This window comes from Hemiscyllium ocellatum, chromosome 33 (assembly GCF_020745735.1).
Source record: "Hemiscyllium ocellatum isolate sHemOce1 chromosome 33, sHemOce1.pat.X.cur, whole genome shotgun sequence".
NCBI lineage: Eukaryota > Metazoa > Chordata > Chondrichthyes > Orectolobiformes > Hemiscylliidae > Hemiscyllium > Hemiscyllium ocellatum.
Window position 1 is genome coordinate 16239936 of NC_083433.1, and position 24454 is coordinate 16264389.

Sequence of the window (24454 nt, forward strand, 5' to 3'; positions counted from 1 at the left end):
TTCAGAGACAAAACAACTGCAGATGCTGGAAACCGCGGGAGACCAGCAGGAGGCTGGAGGAACACAGCAAGCCAGGCAGCATCAGGAGGGACAGGCAGGAGGCTGGGAGAACACAGCAAGCCAGGCAGCATCAGGAGGGACAGGCAGGAGGCTGGAGGAACACAGCAAGCCAGGCAGCATCAGGAGGGACAGGCAGGAGGCTGGAGGAACACAGCAAGCCAGGCAGCATCAGGAGGGACAGGCAGGAGGCTGGGAGAACACAGCAAGCCAGGCAGCATCAGGAGGGACAGGCAGGAGGCTGGAGGAACACAGCAAGCCAGGCAGTATCAGGAGGTGGAGAAGTCAACGTTTCAGGTGGAACCCTTCTTCAGACCATTTCAGAGGGCAGATACGAGTCAACCACATATGGAATTTAATCCTAATAAATGTGAAGTGGTGCACTTTGGAAGAAGGAACAAGACAATTGACAATGAATGGCAGGACACAAGGAAGCTCAGAGAAACAGGACAGGTTAATAGGACAGTTAAGAAGGCATACAGGACACTTGTCCTTATCCCTGGCAAAGCAGGGAGGTTATGTTGGGGCTGTACAGGACGTGGTGAGGCCCCAGCTGGTGTGTGTGTGTGTGTGTGTGTGTGTGTGTGTGTGTGTGTGTGTGTGTGTGTGTGTGTGTGTTTCTGTTCCCCACACTATGGGAAGGATGTGATTTCTCTGGAGGGGGTGCAGAGGAGATTCACCAGGATGGTGCCCAGGATGGAGTGATTCAGTGATGGAGAGAGACTGGATAAGCTCGGGTTGTTTTCTTTGGAGCAGACAATGTTGAGGGGGATCCTGAGAGAGATGTATAGGATCAGAAGGGGCATGGACTGGGTGGATAGAGAGCAGCTCTCCCTCTTAGGCGAAGGGTCAATAAAATGGGGGCACAGTTTTAAAGTGAAAGGCAGGAGGTTTGAGAGAAAGGTTTTCCCCAACAGATGTTGCTTGGAATCTGGGGCTGCACTGCCTGGGAGGCTGGTTGAGGTGGGAAATCTCACAACCTTTATAAGATACAGGGAGGAGGACTTGAAGCTTCACAACGTTCAAAGCGATGGGCGCAGTGTTGGCAAGTGGGACTAGTGTCAGAATACAGCGTTCAGTTCTGGTCTCCCTGCTGCTGGAAAGATGTTGTGAAACCTGACAGGGTTCAGAAAAGATTTACAAGGATGTTGCCAGGGTTGGAGGATTTGAGCTATAGGGAGAGGCTGAACAGGCTGGGGAGACGGAGGCTGAGGAGTGACCTTATAAAGGTTTATAAAAACATGAGGGGCAGGGATAAGGTAAATAGACAAGTTCTCTTCCCCAGAGTGGGGGAGTCCAGAACTAGATGGCACAGGCTTAAGGTGAGAGGGAAAAGATTTAAAAGGGACCTAAGGGGTATCTTTTTCACACAGAGGGTGGTACGGGTATGGATTGAGCTGCCAGAGGAAGTGGTGGAGGCTGGTACAATTACAACATTTAAACAGCATCTGGATGGAGATATAAATAGGAAGGGTTTGGAGGGATATGGGCCAGGTGCTGGAAAGCAGGACTAGATTAATTTACAATATCTGTTCGTCATGGGTGAGTTGGACCGAGATTCTGTTTCCGTGCTGCACGACTCTATGATTTTCATGTATTTTTTGGTTGGTATAGCCTCAATGGGCCAAAGGATCTCTTCTGTACTGCATGATTCTATGGACTCTGGTGTCGCTTAAACACCAGGCTTGGCAAGGACAGCAGATTTCCATCCCTAAAAACATTAACAAACGAGATGCTTTTTTAAAAATAATGACAAAGAATGATATTTTTACAGTCACCTTCCCTGCAGCTGTATATTAGCCAATTGAATTTGTGGGGGTTCCAACAGGTAAAATGATGGGGATTGAACTCATGATCACCTGGTCTCTGAATTACTGCTCATAACAACACCACTGTCCCCACACAGCAATCATATTCTGTCAAGTGGAGGAGAGAGTGGTTTAATTAAGTACCTGGAGCACAAATAGAGAGAGACTCACACCACCAGTGTCCCTGGAGAAGGAGCATGTGATGTCCACTGGTACAAGCCTTCCAGAGTACTTAATCAGCCTGTGTAAACTTTTAATTTAAATGTGTAAGCTTGCTTTTGAGATTTTCCTTTGTTCTCGCGCTTCTTTAAGAGGCTAGTCAATGTTCAGGAGGCATGGGTGTTGGCTACCTGATGAAGGAATAGCACTCCAAAAGCTAGTGCTTCCAAATAAACACATTGGACTATAACCTGGTAGTGTGGGATTTTTAACAATGTTCTGGAGTCAATGATAGATTGTGCTGAGGTCAGTACCATGTGGGGACAGGGGAGGGCTGAGGTCAGTACCATGTGGGGACAGGGGAGGGCTGAGGTCAGTACCACGTGGGGACGGGGGAGGGCTGAGGTCAGACCATTCTGGGACAGGGGAGGGCTGAGGTCAGCACCATGTGGGGACAGGGGAGGGCTGAGGTCAGTACCATGTGGGGACAGGGGAAGGCTGAGGTCAACACCATGTGGGGACAGGGGAGGGCTGAGGACAGTACCATTTCGGGTCAGGAAAGGGCTGAGGTCAGTACTATTCCAGGTCAGGAGAGGGCTGAGGTCAGTACCATTCTAGATCAGAGGAGGGCTGTGGTCAGTACCATTCCAAGTCAGAAGGGCTGAGGTCAGTACCATTCAGGGATGGTGAGAGCTGAGTCAGTACTATTCCAGGTCAGGGGAGAGCTGAGATCAGTACCATGTGAGGACAGGGAAGGGCTGAGGTCAGTACCATGTGGGGACAGGGAAGGACTGAGGTCAGTACCATTTGGGGATAGGGGAGGACTGAGGACAGTACCATTCAGGGACAGGAGAGAGCTGAGGTCACTAGATGCTAAGAATAGAGGGGTGTTATGGTTAGTTAGGGTCAATGATTGGGACAAAAACAGAAATTGCTGGAGAAACTCAGTCTGTCTGGCAGCATCGGTGAAGAGAGAAACAGAGTCAAACTTATGGATGGGGACTCTGTGGTCAGTAGTGATCTAGATGGTTCATACTAAGCCTCTTAACTGTGGATAATTGCCATGTCAAATTGTGTTGGTCTATTTATCTTTGTCTTACTGAATTCAAATCTCACCATACACAATGGAAGTACTTGAACCCCTTTTCCAGGATATTATCCTGGAGCTCAGTGACATTATCATCGGATTACCATCTCCCTATTCTCTGTCCTCAGTTTAGATATTTTCAAATCAAAATCTGTTGTTATACGCCTCTGGAGGAGATGGGACTTGAAACTGGGCCTCCAGGCCTCAAGATAGGGTCACTACCACTGCACCACATGAGTGCCCTTACCTTTAAATACAGGCCATAAAAACATGACGTTGTATATGTACTGTTATGTGTAGATATTCCTGATGAAGAGCTGATGCTCAAAACATCGATTCTCCTGCTCCTCGGACACTGTCTGACCAGCTGCGCTTTTCCAGCGCCACCCTTTTGATTCTGACTCTCCAGCATCTCCAGTCCTCACTTTCTCCCAGTAGATATTTTCAAATTAACTTGCTCAGAGATTTTGTTACCACTTCTGGAGCAGTTGGGACTTGAACCTGGTGGGGGTATGGCTCCTGTCCCAGAGCTAGGGACAGTACCGCCTGTACCACTAGAGTCCTAATTCATAATCATTTCATTGGTTTTTTTTCTCTTTATACTGCTTTCATTACATACTGGTTTAATAATTAATTTGAATGACATCACTGGTTGATAGGAAATCCTTAACCTAATGACCAACAATTGAGAAATGAGTGAGGTAGTTTCATCATAGAGTGATACAGCACGGAAACCGACCCTTCGGTCCAACTCACCCATGCTAACCAGATATCTACACTAATCTAGTCCCATTTGCCAGCGTTTGGCTCATTTCCCTCTAAGTCATTCCTATTCATATATTAAAAATCACACAACACCAGTTTATAGTCCAACAAGTTTATTTAGAAGAACTAGCTTCCAACTGATGGACTATAACCTGGTGTTGTGTGATTTTTAACTATGTACACCCCAGCGTCTCTAAATCTTGCCTATTCATATACCCATCCAGATGCTTTTTAAACATTGTTATTGTACCAGCCTCCACCACTTCCCCGGCAGCTCATTCCATCCGCGCACCATTAGTGGGCGACACGGTGGCACAGTGGTTAGCACTGCTGCCTCACAGCGCCAGAGACCCGGGTTCAATTCCCGCCTCAGGCGACTGAGTGCGGAGTTTGCACGTTCTCCCCGTGTCTGCGTGGGTTTCCTCCAGGTGCTCCGGTTTCCTCCCACAATCCAAAGATGTGCAGGTCAGGTGAAAATGCCATGCTAAATTGCCCGTAGTGTTAGGTAAGGGGCAAATGTAAGGATAGGGGTATGGGTGGGTTTCGTGTCGGTGTGGACTTGTTGGGCCGAAGGGCCTGTTTCCACACTAAGTAATCTAATCTAATCCTCTGAGTGAAAATGTTGCCGCTTAGGTCCCTTCTAATCTTTTCCCTCTCACCTTAAACGTACACCCTCTCGATGGGAACTCCCCACCCTCAGGAAAAGACCTTGTTTATTCACCCTATCTATTGGCGAATGTTTATCTCGAATTCCCATGACAGCAAGGTGCACTCCAGCTTGCAGTAATATTAAATATTTAACTATCATCAACCGTACAGGGAAAGATTCACAAAAGAGTCGTCTTTCTTCGTTCAGAGGCACTGGAGAACAAAGGACAGTACAGTAGAGGAACAGACCCTTCAGTTCAATACACCTGGGCTGACAGAGGGCGCGTTTCTAAACTAAAAAAGCTTTTATAAAGTCAGTTATACAGGTCATCCATGCCCACCAGGTATCCCAAACTAAATTGTTCCCATTTGCCAGCATTTGACCTAATCCCTCTAAACCTTTCCTATTCATGTAGCTGTCCAAATGTCTTTTAAATGTTATAACTATACCTCTCATAACAGTTTCTATCCTACTGTTGTTAGAATACTAAATAGACTCACAAATGTTTAACATTCGCCTGTCCCTGTGTTTTTGTTTTTGCCGCTGTTTGTCTATTGTTGGCTTATCTATGCTACTCAAGTCTGTGATCTGCCCACATTGCTCACAAGACAAAGCCTTTCATTTTCCCTTTTCGCCTGACAATAAATTCAATTCATCTACCACTTCCTCGAGCAATTCATTCCACACCTGAAAAGGTTACCCCTTGGGTCCCTTTTAAATCTTTCCCCTCTCAACTTAAACCTATGCCCTCTCGTTCTGGACTCCCCCACCCTGGGGCAAAGACTTTACCCTATCCATGCCCCTCAGGATTTTATAAACCTCCATAAGGTCACCCTTCAGCCTCCAGGGGAAGATGTCCCAGCCTCTCCATGTACTATTGATTCCTCTCTTCCCTGCCTGAATGTTCAGGTGCTCCTTAAATGTTGCCATTGTACCTGCCTCCACCACCTCCCCTGACAGCACATTCCAGGCACTTACCACCCTCTGTGTGAAAAACAAAACTTCCTTCTCAAATCTCCACTAAACTGTCCCCCTTTTACATTAAGCACGTGTCCCTTCTAATTGACATTTCCACTCTGCAAAAGTGCAATAGAGGTTGCCACGCAATTGGGAAACTCCAAATTGAGTGGAACTACTTTCTCGAGAAAAGAGAAAGCCGAAGGGTGACCCAGTGGAGAGAGAGTTGGAATTGGGAAGGGGTTCGATGGGTCTTTCCAGGACCGGGCCCAGTTCTAAATTAGGGATCATGAGTATAAAACAACTAACGAATCCAATTGAGGAATTCAGGAGAAACATGTTTACAAGGAAAGGCTGAGGAAACAAGATTTGTGTCCTCTGGACAAAGTTAAAAACCATGTTGTAGTCCTACAAGTTTATTTGGAAGTAAAAGTTTTCAGAGTGTTGTTGCTTCATCAGGTAGCTAGTGTTTTATGAGTGGCACGGTGGCCTGACCTGCTGCGCTTTTCCAGCAACACATTTTTCAGTTCTGATCTCCAGCAATATTCTAGTGGACCTGAGCTTGAACTTTAGATGGTGAAGTTTGAGTTCAATTAAAAATCTGAAATTAAGAGTCTAAGTTAAAAGTCACACAACACCAAGTTATTAGATTAGATTACTTACAGTGTGGAAACAGGCCCTTCAGCCCAACAAGTCCACACCGACCTGCCGAAGGGGAACACACCCATACCCCTTACCTAACACTACGGGAAATTTAGCATGGCCAATTCACCTAACCTGCACATCTTTGGACTGTGGGAGGAAACCCACACAGACACGGGGAGAATGTGCAAACTCCACACAGTCAGTCGCCTGAGGCGGAAATTGAACCTGGGTCTCTGGCGCTGTGAGGCACCAGTGCTAACCACTGTGCCACCATGCTGTCCATTTGAAAGGCATTGAATAGGAAGGGTTTAGAAGGATATGGGCCAAATGCTGGCAAATGGGAGTAGATTAGATTAGGATATCTGGTTGGTATGGATGAGTTAGTCCGAAGGGTCTGTTTCTGTGCTGTGTCTGACTCAATGAAGTAGAGGTGATAGCCGAGTGGTATTGAAGCTCAACTGTTAATCCGGAGACTCCAGTAATATTCTGGTGGACCTGAGCTTGAACTTTAGATGGTAAAGTTTGAGTTCAATTAAAAATCTGAAATTAAGAGTCTAACGATGACCATGAATCGATTGCTGTTTTAAAACACGTCTGGTTCACTAACGACCTTTAGTGTCACCCATACCTGGTCTGGCCTACATGTGACTCCAGACCCATAGCGATGTGGTTGACTCTTAAACTGCCCTCTGGGCAATTAGGGATGGGCAATAAATGCTGGCCTAGCCAGCCATGCCCTCATCCTGTGAATGAATAAAAAAAATTAGGATAGCAAGGGAAAATGGTGTTGAGGTAGAGGATCAACCGTGACTTATGGAACAGACTGAGTGACCTACCTACCCTTTTCACTCAGACAGAGACTTTGAATGTCCCTTTCTTAAAAGGTAACGAAAGCCGTATTCTGGAATATTTATCATACAGAGGTTCTTGGAACATTCTTGGAAAACAAGATTTCCACTTGTAGGCAGGAATGTGGAGCACTGAGGTCAGCCACAATCCTGTTGAATGGCAGAATGGGATCGAGGGATGGTAGGCTGATGGAGATGGAGAAGGCTGATGGAGGGGCAGAGTGGTCTCCTGTTGCCGCTAATCCATATTTCCAACATGCTCCTGTGTGCTATGCTCTGAATGACAGATACAGTTAAGGAGCAATCAGATAAACACATCAGCAAAAAAACAACCAGAATGATGTGCAGATGGAATTAAGACACGAGGCAATGGGAGTAAGCTCATGTGGAGTATAAATACCAGCATGAGCCTGTTGGGCTGAATGGCCTGTTTCTGTGCTGCAACCACTTTGTAATCCAGACATTTGTTACTGCTCGGAGCTCTGACTCTGTGATGCTATCCCTTTTCCAGGGAGAGAACTTGAGCTGTACACATCACGGAATCACAGAGGGATCCCAGTCCAGGAGGAGGCAGTTCAGTCCATCATGCTTGGGCCCACTCATTAGAAAAGCTCACAATTTTTATTGGAATAATCATCCAATCCCTCTTAAACCCCTCCACTGCCTTGAATGCCACTTTCCTCAGGCTCAACAGCTCTCAAACAGATGGGCCTGAAACAGTGGAGCACTCAGACTCTGAGAAGGGTTCCGTCATGTCTTTCAGTCCAGGAAGGTTTTATTTCCCCCTTGTCACCAACACCCCCATTGATTCTGGGTGCCCTATCCTTTAAGGCATCATTCCTTGAAACAAACTGTAGTTGATACAGAACACCAGTTGGCAATTCTACCAGGGCACCTCGTCAAGACGGATGAGGGTACAAATGGACAGGGGTGGGACAGAAACAACTGAATCTGAGGGGTGGTGGTGGGGGAGCTTGGTAAAGGTGGGGTGGGCAGATATCAAGCCTTCAGGAGGTATAGTCAGTAAGTTTGCAGATGACACCAAAATTGGAGGTGTAGTGGACAGCGAGGAAGGTTACCTCAGAGTACAATGGGATCTTAATCAGATGGGCCAATGGGCCAAGGAGTGGCAGATAGAGTTTAATTTAGATAACTGCAAGGTGTTGCATTTTGGAAAGGCAAATCAAGGCAGGACTTATACACTTAATGGTAAGGTCCTGGGCAGTGTTGCTGAACTAAGAGATATTGGAGTGCAGGTTCATAGCTACTTAAAAGTAATCACAGGAAGATAGGATAGTGAAGAAGGCGTTTGGTATGCTTTCCTTTGTTGGTCAGAGTATTGAGTACAGGAGCTGGGAGGTCATGTTGCGACTGTACAGGACATTGATTTGGCCACTTTTGAAATACTGCATGCAATTCTGGTCTCCTTTCTATTGGAAAGAATGTTGTAAAATCTGAAAGGGTTCAGAAAAGATTTACAAGGATGTTGCCAGAGTTGGAGGATCTGAGCTACAGGGAGAGGCTGAACAGGCTGGGGCTGCTGTCCCTGGAGCATCGGAGGCTGAGGGGTGACCTTATAGAGGTTTACAAAATTATGGATAGGATAAATAGACATAGTCTTTTACCTAGGGTGGGAGAGTCCAGAACTAGAGGGCATAGGTTTAGGGTGAGAGGGGAAAGATATAAAAGAGACCTAAGGGGCAACTTTTTCATGCAGAGAGTGGTACATGTATGGAATGAGCTGCCAGAGGAAGTGGTGGAGGCTGGTACAATTACAACATTTAAGAAGCATTTGGATGGGTATATGAATAGCAAAGGTTTAGAGGGATATTGGCCGGGTGCTGGCAAGTGGGACTAGATTAGGTTGGGATATCTGGTCAGTGTGGATAAGTTGGACCGAAGGGTCTGTTTTCGTGCTGTATATCTCTATGACTCGAGAGAGAGTTCGCAGATCGGCGCTATAGTGGTGGGAAGGTCAGAAGCTGACAGAGATGAGAGAGAGAAAACTAATTAAAAATTCGAGAATGCTTCAGTCTGAGATCTGTTCTAATGTCAGGCCAGCTTGGTCCGCACAGTGGCTCAGTGGTTAGCCCTGCTGCCTCACAGTGTCAGGGACCCGGGTTTGATTCCAGCTTTGGGTGACTGTCTGTGGAGAGTTTGCATGTTCTTCCTGTGTCTGTCTGGGTTTCCTTCCTCAGTCTAAAGGTGTGCAGGTTAGGTCGATTAGTCATGTTAAATTGTGCAGGTTAGGTGGGTTAGTCATGGGGAATTTAAATCATTATTGTCACATGTCATAGAGTCATAAAGATGTACAGCACAGAAGCAGCCGTTTCAGTCCAACTCGTCCCAGCCTCCACCACTTCCCCTGGCAGCTCATTCCATACACACACCACCATCTGCTTGAAACAGTTGCCCCTTAGGTCCCTTTTATATCTTTCCCCTCTCACCCTAAACCTATGCCCTCTAGTTCTGGACTCCCCGACCCCAGGGAAAAGACTTTGTCTATTTATCCTATCCATGTCTCTCATGATTTTATAAACCTCTATAAGGTCACCCCTCAGCCTCCGACGCTCCAGGGAAAACAGCCCCAGCCTGTTCAGCCTCTCCCTGTAGCTCAAACCCTCCAACCTTGGCAACATCCTTGTAAATCTTTTCTGAACCCTTTCAAGTTTCACAGCATCTTTCTGACAGGAAGGAGACCAGAATTGCATGCAATATGTATTGAGATGCAGCAAAGAGTATTGTTCTGCATGCTATCCTGGCAAATCATAAGTACATCAGGGTGATGGAGCAGAATGTAGAATATAGTGTTACAGCTACAGAGAAGGTGCAGAGAAAGATCAACTCGAATATATGAGAGGTCCGTTCGCAAGTCTGATAACAGCAGGGAAGAAGCTGTTCCTGAATATGTTGGTATGTGTTTTCAAACTCCTCTGCCCAACAGGAGAGAGTGGAAGAGAGTATAACTGGGGTGGGAGGAGTCTTTGATTATGTTGGGTGCTTTCCCAAGGCAGCGGGAAGTGTTGTGTGGTAGAATCACACAGGACAGAAACAGACCCTTCGGCCCAACCAGTCCATGCTGACCATAATCCCAAACTAAACTAGTCCCACCTGCCTGTTCCTGGTCCATATCCCTCCAAACCCTTCCTATTCATGCACTAATCCAAATGTCTTTTAAACATTGTAACTGCACCTGCATCCACCACTTTCTCAGGAAGTTCATTCCACACACGAACCACTCTCTGTGTAAAAACGTCGCCTCTCATGTCTTATTAAAATCTCTCTCCTTTCACCTTAAAAATATGCTCCCGAGTCTTGAAATCCCCCATCTTAGGGAAAAGACACCCACCATGAACCCTATCAATAGACCTCATGATTTTCTAAACCTCTATAAGGTCAGCTCTCAACTCCCACACTCCAGTAAAAAAAAGTCCCAGCCTATCCAGCCTCTCCTTATAACTCAAACCCTGCATTCCTGTCAACATCCTGGTAAATCTCTTCTGAGTCCTTCCAGTTTGATAATATCCTTCCTATAACAGAACTGGACCAGAACTGGACACAGTATCCCAGAAGAGACCTCACCAAGGTCCTCTACAATCTCAACATCATGTCCCAGGACTGAGCAATAAAATCCAGCGTGCTAAACACTTTTTTAACCACCCTGTCTATATGTGACTGGGAGGAAGTGAGGACTGCAGATGCTAGAGATCAAAGTCTAAACGTGTGGTGCTGGAAAAGCACAGCTGGTCAGGCAGCATCCGAGGAGCAGGAGAGTCGACGTTTCGAGCATAAGAACATTCCTGATGAAGAGCTAATACTCGAAACATTGACTCTCCTGCTCCTTGGATGCTGCCCGATCAGTTATGTTTTTCCAGCATCACACATTTTGACCCTATCTATATGTGATGCAAATTTCATAGACTTACGTACCAGAGCCCCTAGGTCCCCCTGTTCTACAACACTACCCAGGGCCCTACCATTAATTGTATAAGCCCTCCCCTTGTTTGTTTTATCAAAATGCAACACCCCGCATTTATCCAGGTTGAACACCATCTGCCATTTTTCAGCCCATTGACCCATTTGATCAAGATCCCTCTGTAATCTTTGATAACCTACTTCACTGTCCACTGTGCCATTAATTTTGGTGTTGTGTGCAAATTTCCCAACCATGCCTCCTCTATTCCCATCCAAATTATTTATTTTACTGACAAACAGAGTCAGTGGAAGGAAGGGGTTGGTTCAGGGGTGATGGGGTATAGGATGGAGGTGTGGGCTAGGTGTGATGATGTATGGGGTGAGGGTCACTGCAGGCTTGATGGGCCGAACGGCCTCTTGCTGCATTGTCGGGATGCTGTGACTTTCATGTGGAGGGGGTGGGAGTGCGTGGTGAAGATCTGGCTCAGAGCGGCCAATGACATTGAAAGGGGACGACCTGCCAGAGAAAAGGGGGTTAAGTTGAGTCGGCTTACTTGCACGAGCCCTTCGGGAGGTCAGCAGGTGGGAGCATAGGATCTCATCCTCGTCCTCCTCGTCGATGACTTTGCACTGCCGGAGGTACGCCGTCAGCTTGCTGGGGTAGATGGTCTTGGTCAGAATGTGGCGCTTGCTCTCAATTTTCTCCCACAGCTGCTCCTGTTCGTCCTCTTCCCCCTCCCAGGTCAGGCTATCGTCACCCTCCATCGTCTCCTTTTCAGCTGGGAAAGAACAGAGTTTACTTCAGACACTCCACAACTGCATTTACATAGCACCCTCGATAAGGCCAATGCTGCCAGGGGAGCTGCACGGGAGCGTGAGCAAACCAAGTCTCAAAATCCAGCAACATGACTGGCCTCAAATCCCCCAGCCTTGATCTCCATTTCCTTCAGACAAACACATGAGCAGCTCCTGAGATGTTTCTGACGTGGAATGTGCATTATCAGAGTAAATCATTGCTCTTGGAAAGGTTTCAGCTGCCACTCCTGCTTTATTTTAGAATCTTGCTCAAGGCAGCATTTTGTTTGGAGTTTTATCATCTGCAAAAATAATCTTTAAAGAGGGTGTTGGCTGGTTACTGCAATGTGTTACAGTCCAGATAAGAGTCATTCTGGCACCCCCATGCCACCTCAGTCACAGTCACCATATGGACACACACACACTGATACACACAGAGGGATAGACACACACACAGACACTGATTTCTTTCTCACACACACACATACACAGTTAGTCATCATTTACTCACTCACACATACTGATCTCTCTCTCAGATACACACAGATACTGATGTCTCTCTCTCACAAGCACTGACCTCTAACACATAAACACACAGATACTGATCTCTCTCTCTCTCTCTCTCTCTCTCACACAGACACTATCTCTCTCTCTCTCTCAGACACACACAGTGATCTCTCTCTCTCTCACACACACACACAAACATAATTGATCTCTCTCTCACACACAGATGCACAGACACTGATCTCTCTCTCACACGCACACGCTCGCACGCACACAAATACTGATCTCTCTCTCTCTCACACACACACACACAGACACTGATCTCTCTCTCTCTCTCTCACACACACACACTTGCACACACAGACACTGACCTCTCTCTCTCTCACACAGACACCGACCTCTCTCTCTCTCACACAGACACCGACCTCTCTCTCTCTCTCACACACACAGATACTGATCTCTCTCTCACACACACAGACACACAGAGACACACACCGCCTTCCACCAGGATTCCTGAACATCACATGGTGAAGGTGAATTGCTCTCAAGTTTTGTTTCCAAATGAGCAATTTTTGAAACTGTAAATTCAAATTGTTTGCAAAGTAAGTTAGGAAATTGAGTTTATGAAATCTGCTTCCTGCATGTAACAACACAACATGTTCACTCATGTCCTTCAGAAACTGAAAGATAATGTTATAACTTCTTATTGAGACCGAGAACCTAAATGAACCAAACAACGGCAAAAGAAATTGATGAACACGATTTCACTCGTTCCAACTTTCACTTCAACAAACAAACCAAATCAACATAAATGAAATCTGCTTTAACAGGCAAATTGTACTCAACAGAAACTATTGATTACACTTTAAACAGTCCATACAATAAAGGCTGTCCTCCTGGGTAAACTGACAGCCACCTTGTCACAGATAGCACGACATTCACTCACAACAACCTGCAGGCACCGTCTTCCTCAGGATGAATGCAAGTCTTTCCTTCATCCAGGATTTAGCCTTCAGGTCACCTCCTGCAGTAGTTTGAAGCTGGTGAAGGGGTAATATCAACGGACCAGGAAACCGGAGGCATGGACTAATGCATTGGGATTATAGGTTTGAATCATCATATGGCTGGTGGGTTTATGTCCAATGAGTGAAATGTGATGTTGGAAGCTCACTAGGAATGCTGACTATGGACTGATTTTTTTTGGTTATGTTGAATTTGTTGGGAGAGTTTTTCTCTGCAACATTTCTCAATGTATCTTACCAAACCCAGCCTCGTTCATTACTTACCGTCCCCCTGTGGCATCTCTTGTGTGCGTTTTCTGTCTCATGTGCTATTCCTGGAACAACTTGTGCCTCAGCAGATATCCCAGAATTCACCAGCACCCCTTCCACACTTGCCATCTTGGTTTAAGGTTGCTCTGCAGGTTATAGCAGTCTCAGTTGCCTGAAGGAATGCCCAGTGTAGGAGGAAGGATAATGACCATCTTCACTCTGCCAGGATTAGTACCACCATCTTCTCTCCAATACCTCACACTCAGTCTATCTCTGTAGCTGCACCCTCCTCCCACCAAGCTCTCCCACTCTCATTATGGCTTGCAATGTTTTAGAACATAGAACATAGAAAAGTACAGCATAGAACCAGGCCCTTTGGCACAAAATGTTGTGCTGAGATTTAATCCTAATGTAAAATATAATAACTTAACCTACGCACCCCTCAACTCATTGCTCTCCATGTGCATGTCCAACAGTCACTTCAATGTCCCTAATGACTCTGCTTCCACCACCACCGCTGGCAACACATTCCATGCATTCACAACTCTCTGCGTAAAATAACCTACCTCTGACATCTCCTCTATACCTTCCTCCTAATATCTTCAAACTATGACTTCTCTTACCAGTCAATCCTGCCCTGGGAAAAAGTCTCTGGCTATTGACTCTATCTATTCCTCTCATTATCTTGTATATCTCGATCAGGTCTCCTCTCTTCCTCCTTCTCTCCAGAGAGAAAAGTCCGAGCTTATTCAACCTTTCTTCATAAGACAAGCCCTCCAGTCCTGGTAAACCTTCTTTGCACCCTCTCCAAAGCCTCTGTATCTTTCTGATAGTGGGGTGACCAGAACTGGACACAATATACCAAGTGTGGTCTCACCAGGGATTTGTAGAGCTGCAGCATAACCTTGTGGCTCTTAAACTCGATCCCCCTGTTAATGAAAACCAAAACACCATATGCTTTCAGAACAACCCTATCCCCTTGGGTGGCAACTTTGAGGGATCTATGTACTTGCACACCCAGACCCCTCTGTTCCTCCACACTGACAAGAATCCTGTCTTTAATCCTATATTCAGTATTCGAGTTTGACCTTCCAAAATGCATCACTTCACATTTATCCAGGTTGAACTCCATCTGCCATTTCTCAGCCCAGCTCTGCATCCTGTCTATGTCACGCTGCAGCCTGTAGTAGCCCTCTATACTATTGACGACACTGCCAACCTTTGTGTCATCTGTAAATTTACTAACCAACCCCTCAACCTCCTCATCCAAGTCATTTATGAAAACTACAAAGAGCAGAGGCCCAAGAACAGAGCCCTGTGGGCCCCCACTCAACACTGTCTAACTGGCAGAATACTTTCCATCTCCAACCACTCTCTGCCTTCTCTCAGCCAGCCAATTCTGAATCCAGATAGCCAAATCTCCCTGTATCCCATACTTCCTGATGTTATGAATGAGCCTACCCTGGGGAACCCTATCAAGTGCCTTGCTGAAGTCCACGCACACCACATCCACTGCTTGACCGTCGCCGACCTGTCTTGACACCTCCTCAAAGAACTCAATAAGATTTGTGAGGCATGACCTGCCCCTCACAAAGCCATGCTGACTGCCTTTAATTACACTATGCTTTGCCAAATAGTCATAAATCCTATCCCTCAGAATTCTTTCCAAAACTTTGCTGACCACAGATGTAAGACTGATTGGTCTGTAATTGCCCTTCTTGAAAAGAGGAACAACACTCACCTCCTTCCAATCCTCTGGTATGACTCCTGTGGAGAGTGAGGGGTCAAATATCCTCGCCAGCGGCTTAGCAACCTCCTTTCTCGCTTCCCGGAGCAGCCTAGGATCAATCTGGTCTGGCCCTGGAGACTTATCAATCTTAATGTTTTCCAAAATTTCTAGCACGTCAATGTCATCGATCTTGATCTGGTCAACACTGTATCCCAGCTCCGCTAAGTTTTCATTGACATCAAGTTCCCTTTCCTTGATGAAAACCGAAGCAAAAAACTCATATAGGGGCTTCCCCTATCTCTCACTCTCACCCTCACTAACCCAACATGCCCTCTGCAATATGGTGCTGAGGTAGAGATGGTGGAGAGCGTCGAGTCCCTGGGAGTGACCATCATCCATGCTGGACCACCCACGTTGATGTGATGGTCAAGAAAACCCAGCAACACCTCTACTTCCTCAGGAGGCTAAGGAAATTCAGCACATCCATGAAGTCTCTTACCAATTTTGATAGCTGCACCATAGCAAGCATTCTATCTGTGATCTGCTGTATCACAGCCTGCTACGGCAACTGCTCTGCCCAGGACCGCTAGAAACTACAGAGAGCTGTGAACACAGTCCAAACCACCACACAAACTAACCTTCCATCCACTGACTCCATCTATACTTCCCACTGCCTCAGAAAGGCAGCCAAAATCATCACCACCGCCCCCTCTCCCATCCTCCCCCGTTATAATCTCTTCCATCCTCTTCCATTGGGCAGAAGATACAAAAGTTTAAAAACATGTACCATCAGATTCAAGAACAGCTTCTTCCCCGCTGTTATTAGACTTCTGCATGGACCTCCCAAATTTCAAATCTAATGTTGATCTCACTCTCTGTGCACCTTCTCTGCAGCTGTTACACTGTATTCCTCACTCTGTTCTATTACCCTGATGCACTTTGTATGCTATGGTCTGCCTGTACTGCACACAAAACAAAACTTTTCACTGTACCCAGGTACACGTGACCACAATAAATCTAATCAAACCACAGCTGTGCACCCACTCCTGTCTCCTATAATACCGCCTTCTCTCTCACTCCTGGAGGGAAAAAAATCAAGCCACCTGGTGGGCTGCCTGACATCCAGCTCCTCCAAGCTAACATGGAGAGGGACCTGACCCTGACTGGTAACCTGCATCATGGCTTAGTGGTTAGCACAGCTGCCTCACAGTGCCAGGGACCTGGGTTCGATTCTACCCTTGAGTAACTGTTGGAGTTTGCATGTTCTCCCATTTCTGCATGGATTTATTATTATTGCATCCCTACAGTGTGGAAACAGACCCTTCAGCCCAACAAGTCCACACCGAAGGGTATCCCACCTAAATCTACTCTTCATTACTCTACATTTACCCCCTGACTAATTCACCTAACCTACACATCCCTGAACAGTGGCCAGTTCACCCTAACCTGCACATTTTGGATTGTGGGAGGAAACCAGATCTCGCGAAGGAAGCCCACACAGACACGGAGAGAATGTGCAAACTCCACACAGAGAGTCGCCTGAGGTGGGAATCGAACCCGGATCCCTGGCGTTGTGAGGCAGCAGTGCTCTGGTTTCCTCCCAGAGCTGTGCATCTCAGGTGGATTAGCCATGGGAAATTGCCCGTAGCATTCAGGGATGTGCAGGCTAGGTGGGTTAGCCATGGGAAATGTGGTGTTCCGGGAGGGGAGGGGGTGAGTCTGGTTGGGGTGCTCCTCATTGGAGGGTCAGTGGGGACTTGATGGGTCGAATGGCCTGCTTCCAGGGGAGTACCTGCATGTACATGTGTGTACATGCGTGTACATGTGTGTAGGGATTCTATGACGGCTACCCCTTTGACTTGACTAACCACTGTGATCACCTACCTGGCTCTGTATCTTAATCACAATAATGCTGCAGGATGTTGGTGAAGGGATGGGGGCAGGGGAGAGGGGATGGGAGCGGGGGAGAGGGGATAGGGGCGGGGGAGAGGGGATAGGGGTGGGGGAGGGGGGTGGGGATGAGGGAAGAGGTGATGGGGAAGGGGCGATGGGGGAAGGGGCGATGGGGCGGGGATGGGGGAATGTGGGGGAAGGGGATAGGGGTGGGGGAGGGATGGGGGAGGGGGATGGATGGAGGGGGGAGGGGCTTGAGGGCAAAAAGCCAAGCGGAGGCAGTGCAAGGCAGGGAGCATCGAGGTAGGCTCAGAGTGAGTGAATGCTACATAAACATGGGAGCCTGGTCCAGCCTGTGAGCTAGGTGGCCTCTTCCTGTGTTCAGAATGCTCCTGATGACATCCTTCTTCGCTGGTGCCATCTGGAGTGCTAGCCAGTGCCTCCAGAGGTCGCTGACAGTGTGCAGCCAGAGTTCCAGGAGGGTAGTGAAGGGCTTGCTGGATGCCAATGTCTGTGGGGGAAGGGGGCATGCTTTTAGCTGGTGCCCGTGGATCGGGTCCTGGTCTGCGGTTTGATCGCCGGCAACATGGAGGCCGTTCAGAGTAAGAGGCGAGCTCAGTCCGTCAGGTAGCTGCTCCAGTTCGAGTTTTCCCAACAGCTAGCTTGTTCAGTGTGTACAAGGGACATGAGCTGGCTTCCTTGTCGTTTGGCGGGTTTGTTAAAATGGCCAAATTATTTCATTAACCAGGCCTTGATGAGCACTGGTTCCCCATCAACTTACGCTTCACTGCTGCCCAGTGAAAATCTCATCATGGAGCGAGATGCTGCCAACATCAAGGTGGGCCCCAGCCAGCTTCCTGTCCCACTCTGCCACACTTCTCACCATATCCCACAATCCCTTATTAGATTCCAGCCTCATCACACCATAGTTGTCTTTGAAAACCCGTCTGGTTCAGTGCTGACATTTAGAGAAGGAAACCTGCCATTGTTGCCTCATCTGGATTTCATGTGACTCCAGGCCCACAGCAATTGGGGATGGGCAGTACATGCTGGCCTCACCATTGACACCTAAATCCCAAGGCAAAATGAATAAACTTCACAGATGTGGGCATAATAGACTCAGACGTACTCCTGCCGTATCTCCTAACCCTGGCTCATAGCAGTCTGTGTGTGGGCCTGTGTGTGCGTGTGTGTGTGTGTGTGTGTGTGTGTGTGTGTGTGTGTGTGTAGGTCCTTATATATGCGTATAAGTGTGTGTACGCGTGTATGTGCATGTATGTGTATGTATGTGTATGAACGTGTGTGTACATATATGTATGTGCATGTATGTGTATGTACGCGCGTGCACATATGTGTATGTGCATGTATGTGTATGTGTGTGCACATATGTGTATGTATGTGTATGTACGTATGTGTACATATGTGTATGTGCATGTATGTGTGTGTACGTGTGTGTACATATGTGTATGTGCATATATGTGTGTGTATATGCATGTGCGTACTTTTGTCCTAGAACAGCTTTGTTTCCTTCAACAAACTGAAGTCACAGCCAGAAATCCAAGTTGCAACCCTCCCTTCCCACAAATCTAGGATCTGATGTCTCCTTTAACTGGGGACTCTCCCAAAACATTTTGGGCTTTGAAACTAATGTAGCTCAGACAACAGCTCCCACACACCTTCCCTCTTGAACTCCCAGAATGTGGGTGTAATTACAATAGAATCTCTAACAGGTCATTCTGCCCCACAAGGTTGTTCTACAATTAAAGTACCTGTAATCTACATAATATCTCCTTCTACCTACCTTGGTCTTTTAATGCTTATTCTAGAACCTCAGTTAGAGACAAAATAACTGCAAATGCTGAAATCCAAAATAGACAGGCAGGAGGCTGGGAGAACACAGCAAGCCAGGCAGCATCAGGAGGGACAGGCAGGAGGCTGGAGGAACACAGCAAGCCAGGCAGTATCAGGAGGGTCAGGCAGGAGGCTGGAGGAACACAGCAAGCCAGGCAGTATCAGGAGGGACAGGCAGGAGGCTGGAGGAACACAGCAAGCCAGGCAGTATCAGGAGGGACAGGCAGGAGGCTGGAGGAACACAGCAAGCCAGGCAGTATCAGGAGGGTCAGGCAGGAGGCTGGAGGAACACAGCAAGCCAGGCAGTATCAGGAGGGACAGGCAGGAGGCTGGAGGAACACAGCATGCCAGGCAGCATCAGGAGGGACAGGCAGGAGGCTGGAAGAACACAGCAAGCCAGGCAGCATCAGGAGGGACAGGCAGGAGGCTGGGAGAACATAGCAAGCCAGGCAGTATCAGGAGGGACAGGCAGGAGGCTGGGAGAACACAGCAAGCCAGGCAGCATCAGGGGGGACGGGCAGGAGGCTGGGAGAACACAGCAAGCCAGGCAGTATCAGGAGGGACAGGCAGGAGGCTGGAGGAACATAGCAAGCCAGGCAGCATCAGGAGGGACAGGCAGGAGGCTGGCAGAACACAGCAAGCCAGGCAGCATCAAGGGGGGACAGGCAGGAGGCTGGGAAAACACAGCAAGCCAGGCAGCATCAGGAGGTGCAGAAGTCCTGAAGAAGGGTTACACCCGAAACATCGACTTCTCCACCTCCTGATACTGCCTGACTTGCTGTGTTCCTCCAGCCTCCTGCCTGTCCCTCCTGATGCTGCCTGGCTTGCTGTGTTCCTCCAGCCTCCTGCCTGTCCCTCCTGATGCTGCCTGGCTTGCTGCATTCCTCCAACCTCCTGCCTGTCTATTCTAGAACCTTGACCTGAATCTATCGATCTCAGTTTTGAAAGTGTGAATTGACTCCAGGTAAGGTATGCTCAAATATCCTTTTCAACCCCTCTCTCCATCCCTGGCGTGTCTTTGATACCAAACTGTGATAGTCAGTACCCAATTGCCAATCTACACTGAATAGAAGCAATGAGCCCCCTACTGACATTTGGATACATAAAAAACAACTTTAAGAAAAAGTTTTCACTGTATTCAAGATAACCCTCCTCCCTCCAGTTCAACATCAATCGTCCAAGTCCTTTCAAGTTTCAACAGCTGTTAAAATCACTTAAACCTATGGAAATAAATATTGTGAAATTAACAGCAGAGATCAGACAGCCAGACCTATCTATCAGACACAGCCGCAGGCGTTTTAACACCATAGGATCATAGGAGCAGAAATTAGGCCAATCAGCCCATCGAGTCTTCTCCACCATTCAGTCATGGCTGATAGGTTTCTTTACCCCATTCTCCCGCTTTCTCCCCATAACCCTTGACCCCCATGACAATCAAGAACCTATCTATCTCCATCATAAATATACTCACTGACCTGGCCCCCACAGCCTTCTGTGGCAGTGAATTCCACAGATTCCCCACTCTCTGGCTGAAGAAGTTTCTCCTTATCTCCATTCTAAAAGGTCTGCCCTTTACTCTAAGGCTGTGTCCTCGGGTCCTAGTCTCTCCCACCAATGGGAACATCTTCCCAGCATCCACTCTGTCTTGGCCCATTCAGTATTCTGTAAGTTTCAATCAGATTCCCCATCATCCATCTAAACACCATTGAGTATAGTCCTAGAGTCCTCAAATGTTTCTCATATGTTAAACCCTTCATTCCTGGGACCATTCTCGCGAACCTCTTCTGGACCAGCTCCTGAGGTGATTTTGAGACGTGATTAGCTGTGTGGACTCTCCACAGCGAATACGGAATGAGCCTTGTCAACCTTGCCCCACATTGGGACGTTGGTGGGTATCACGACACTGAGTAGCCTGCATCTGCTGTTTAACTCAAATAGGCAAGGAGGGTCTCTATGTCTGTCATGGGTGGCACGGTGGCCCAGTGGTTAGCACTGCTTCCCTCACAGTGCCAAGGACTCAGGTTCAATTCCAACCTCGGGGTGACTGTCTGTGTGGAGTTTGCACATTCTCCCCATGTCCGCGTGGGTTTCCTCCCACAGTCCAGAGATGTGCAAGTTAGGGTGGATTGGCCATGGAAAACACAGGGTAACAGGGATAGAGTAGGGGTGTGAGTCAGGGTGGATGCTCTTCAGAGAGTTGGTGGTGGATTGATCGGGCCTGTTTCCACACTGTAGGGATTCTCCTAAATGATTCTGCCATAATCAGACACTCAAACTGCCTCCACCCCACCTTCCCTCGCCCCCATGCAGTCCTAGAAATTGTCTGAAAAATCCTGTTCGCACAGAAAGAGGCCATCGAGTCCACACTGACCCTCTGAAGAGCATCCAACCACCCCCACATTCACGGTTAGACTCTAACCAGAGCACCCACGGAGAACACATGGTGACAGTGTGTAGACTCCACATTGACAGTGTGGACTCTGGCACTGTGAGGCAGCCGTGCTAACCACTGAGCCACGCTACCTTCCTCCAGCGAGCATGGAAAATCCCAGGCCACCTCCTCCTCAAGGCCTCACATGGCCTTCAATTACATTAATTGTGGCTCTCAGTCCCCTCAGCCAACAATCCTGCCTGTGGGATCAAATGGTATGGGGCAGGGTGGAGTACACAGGCCACTGTCATGTTATTCTGTGTCAGCCTGTTTACATTAGCAGTGCTGCAGCTAAAAATACAGCTCTGTACCCCTGTATAATCATGGTCCTGTGGTAAACAGCCTCAACCTTATCATACATTCCTCTATCGACACGTAGGCAATTTCGTTGGTCAAATATTGATTCATTCAACAACTTCCTCATCAGCAGGAGGGGCCTGCAGTCAAGTGTTGAACTGACAGCAGATAGAAAGATCCACTCAGGATGTGATATTGTTTAGAACCCACTTCAGGTGTTTGAACCCACTTCTAGCTCTATCCCAGCTCACTCCCAGCTCAGCCGAGTGCTGTCCTGCTCACTTCCAGCTCACTCCCAGCTCTATCTCAACTGAGTCCCAGCTCAGTCCCATCTCACTCCCAGCTCACTCCCAGCTCTAACCCCACTCAGTCCCAGCTCTGTCTCAGCTCACTCCCATCTCACTCCCAGCTCTATCTCAACTCAGTCCCAGCTCTGTCCCATCTCACTCCCAGCTGACTCTCAGCTCTAACCCAACTCAGTCCCAGCTCTGTCCCGGCTCTGTCCCAGCTTACTCTCAGCTCACTCCCAGCTGACTCTCAGCTCTAATCCAACTCACTCCCAGCTGACTCTCAGCTCACTCCTAGCTCAAACCCCACTCAGTCCCAGCTCTGTCCCATCTCACTCCCAGCTCACTCCCAGCTCTATCTCAACTGAGTCCCAGCTCTGTCCCATCTCACTCCCAGCTGACTCTCAACTCTAACCCAACGCAGTCCCAGCTCTGTCCCACCTCACTCCCAGCTGACTCTCAGCTCACTCCCAGCTCAAACCCCACTCAGTCCCAGCTCTGTCCCAGCTCACTCCCAGCTCACTCTCAGCTCACTCCCAGCTCAAACCCCACTCAGTCCCAGCTCTGTCCCACCTCACTCCCAGCTGACTCTCAGCTCAATCCCAGCTCTAACCTAACTCACTCCCAGCTCTATCCCAACTCAGTCCCAGCTCTCTTCTGCTCAGTCTCAGTTGACACCATTTAAAAGGCACTTGGACAAATACATGGATAGGGAAGGTTTAGAAGGATATGGGGCAAGTGCAGGGAAATGGGGTCAGCATAGATGGATGTTTTGATCAGCATGGACCAGTGTGGCCAAAGGGCCTGACTCCATGCTGTAGGACTCAATAACACAGTGTTGTGGGTCTGGAGTCACATGTAAACTGATCCAGGTAAGGATGGCAGTTTCCTTACCTAAAAGCCATTCGTGAACCAGATGGGTTTTTACAACAATTGACACAGGAACACCATTTTACTTTAAAGGTTAATGAACTGAATCCAAATTTCACCATGCGTCACAGTGGGAGTCGGACCAGAGCGTGAGGGAGATTGTGATGGGGTCCACCTCAGGAAATCATAAAAGCGGAAACACTGAGTGTTTCCAAGACGGAGTTCAACATAGTTTTTCAGGTTAAAGGAATCAAAGGAAAAATGTGGGAACTGGGGACTGAGCTGAGTGACCAGCTATGATCATGTTGAAAGCTCGAGCAGAGTACTGCTATTATTTTCTATTCTGAATGGTGGATCTTTAATGCAGTGCCTGCACACCACCACCTCTCCAACTGATTGAACCTTTAGATAATATTCTATAAGAGTCAAGAATCCTGCGAAATCCTATTGTCCCCCTAATAGAGGTGTCATCCCTTTAAATATTAAAGAGGCTAACACCCAGTTGGAGTGAGGCAGAGAGGCACATCTCTGCTATTGCTCTCATGGGCTAAAGTCAATTTTTGACTCTTATTTCTGCATGAAAGTTGAAACTATCATGAGCGGTAAAGTATTGGAGCTCTTGGGGAATGCTCATTCGATTAGGACATGTTATCGGAACGAGGCAGGTACAAACAGCAGCCTAACCTTCTTTGCCTGTGTTAGATCAGTCAGCTGTATATCTTATGCTCACAAACCAGACAACAGGGATGGAATAAAAATGACATGAATGACATTTGTTTGCACAGTGAGAGGTCAGGATCAAGAATGTACTTCCCGACAGCTCGGCTCATGGAGATAAATTCGACCAGGCCTTTCTAAAGGCGACTGGATGATTGTCTAAAAGAGGGAAAAATATTGGAGGGCTACAGGTGAGGCCGTGGTGCTGAGTTGCTCTAGCAGAAGACCAGCATAGTTTTGGTGGACTGAATGGCTTCTTTTGGTGCTGGAATCATTTTGCAATTAAATGAAGTGTTCTGTAATAACAGAGTAAAGGCTATTGACAGAAGGGATCAGATAGATACTCAGAGCAACCCTATTGTGGGGGAGGGAGTCATGAGAGAAACATGGCGAAGGGTAGAAGGAACCGAGTATTCCAATACTTTCATGGTCCCCATCCGATAATCCGAACCCCTCCCCAGCACCTCACACCCCCCTCAACTAAAATCCATATAAACTAGAGCCCATCCAAACCCTTTTCTGACTCAGATTTTAACTCAATGTGATTCAAGTTGTATTTATTCAAGTTGTATTTACTCCATCTTGACGATCTATATTAGCTCTCATCTCTCTGAGGGAGAGAATGATCCCAGGAGAAACGAGATTACTGAACCAAAATGTATTGCATCTATTCAGATTGACCGGATTCACGGAGTTGAGGAATACTGTGATGAGGACCTCATCTCCTGACTCCCCAAAGCCTGTCCACCATCTACAAGGCACAAGTCAGGAGTGTGATGGAATATTTCTCACTTGCCCTGGATGGGTGCAGCTCCAACAACACTCAAGAAGCTTTATACCATCCAGGACAAAGCAGCCCACTTGATTGGCACCACATCCACAAGCATCCACTCCCTCCACCACCGATGCTAGGTAGCAG

The 24454-nt window shown here is 47.7% G+C and overlaps 1 protein-coding gene across 1 annotated transcript in view; it reads right to left on the bottom strand.

Moving 5' to 3' along the window:
* LOC132831256 (caspase recruitment domain-containing protein 11-like) overlaps positions 1-24454 on the bottom strand; it is a 114030-nt gene that overhangs the window by 84299 nt on the left and 5277 nt on the right. Inside the window, exon 2 of the mRNA XM_060849277.1 lies at positions 11445-11669. Within this exon, the coding sequence (XP_060705260.1) occupies positions 11445-11669 (225 nt within the window). The remainder of the gene's footprint in view (positions 1-11444; positions 11670-24454) is intronic.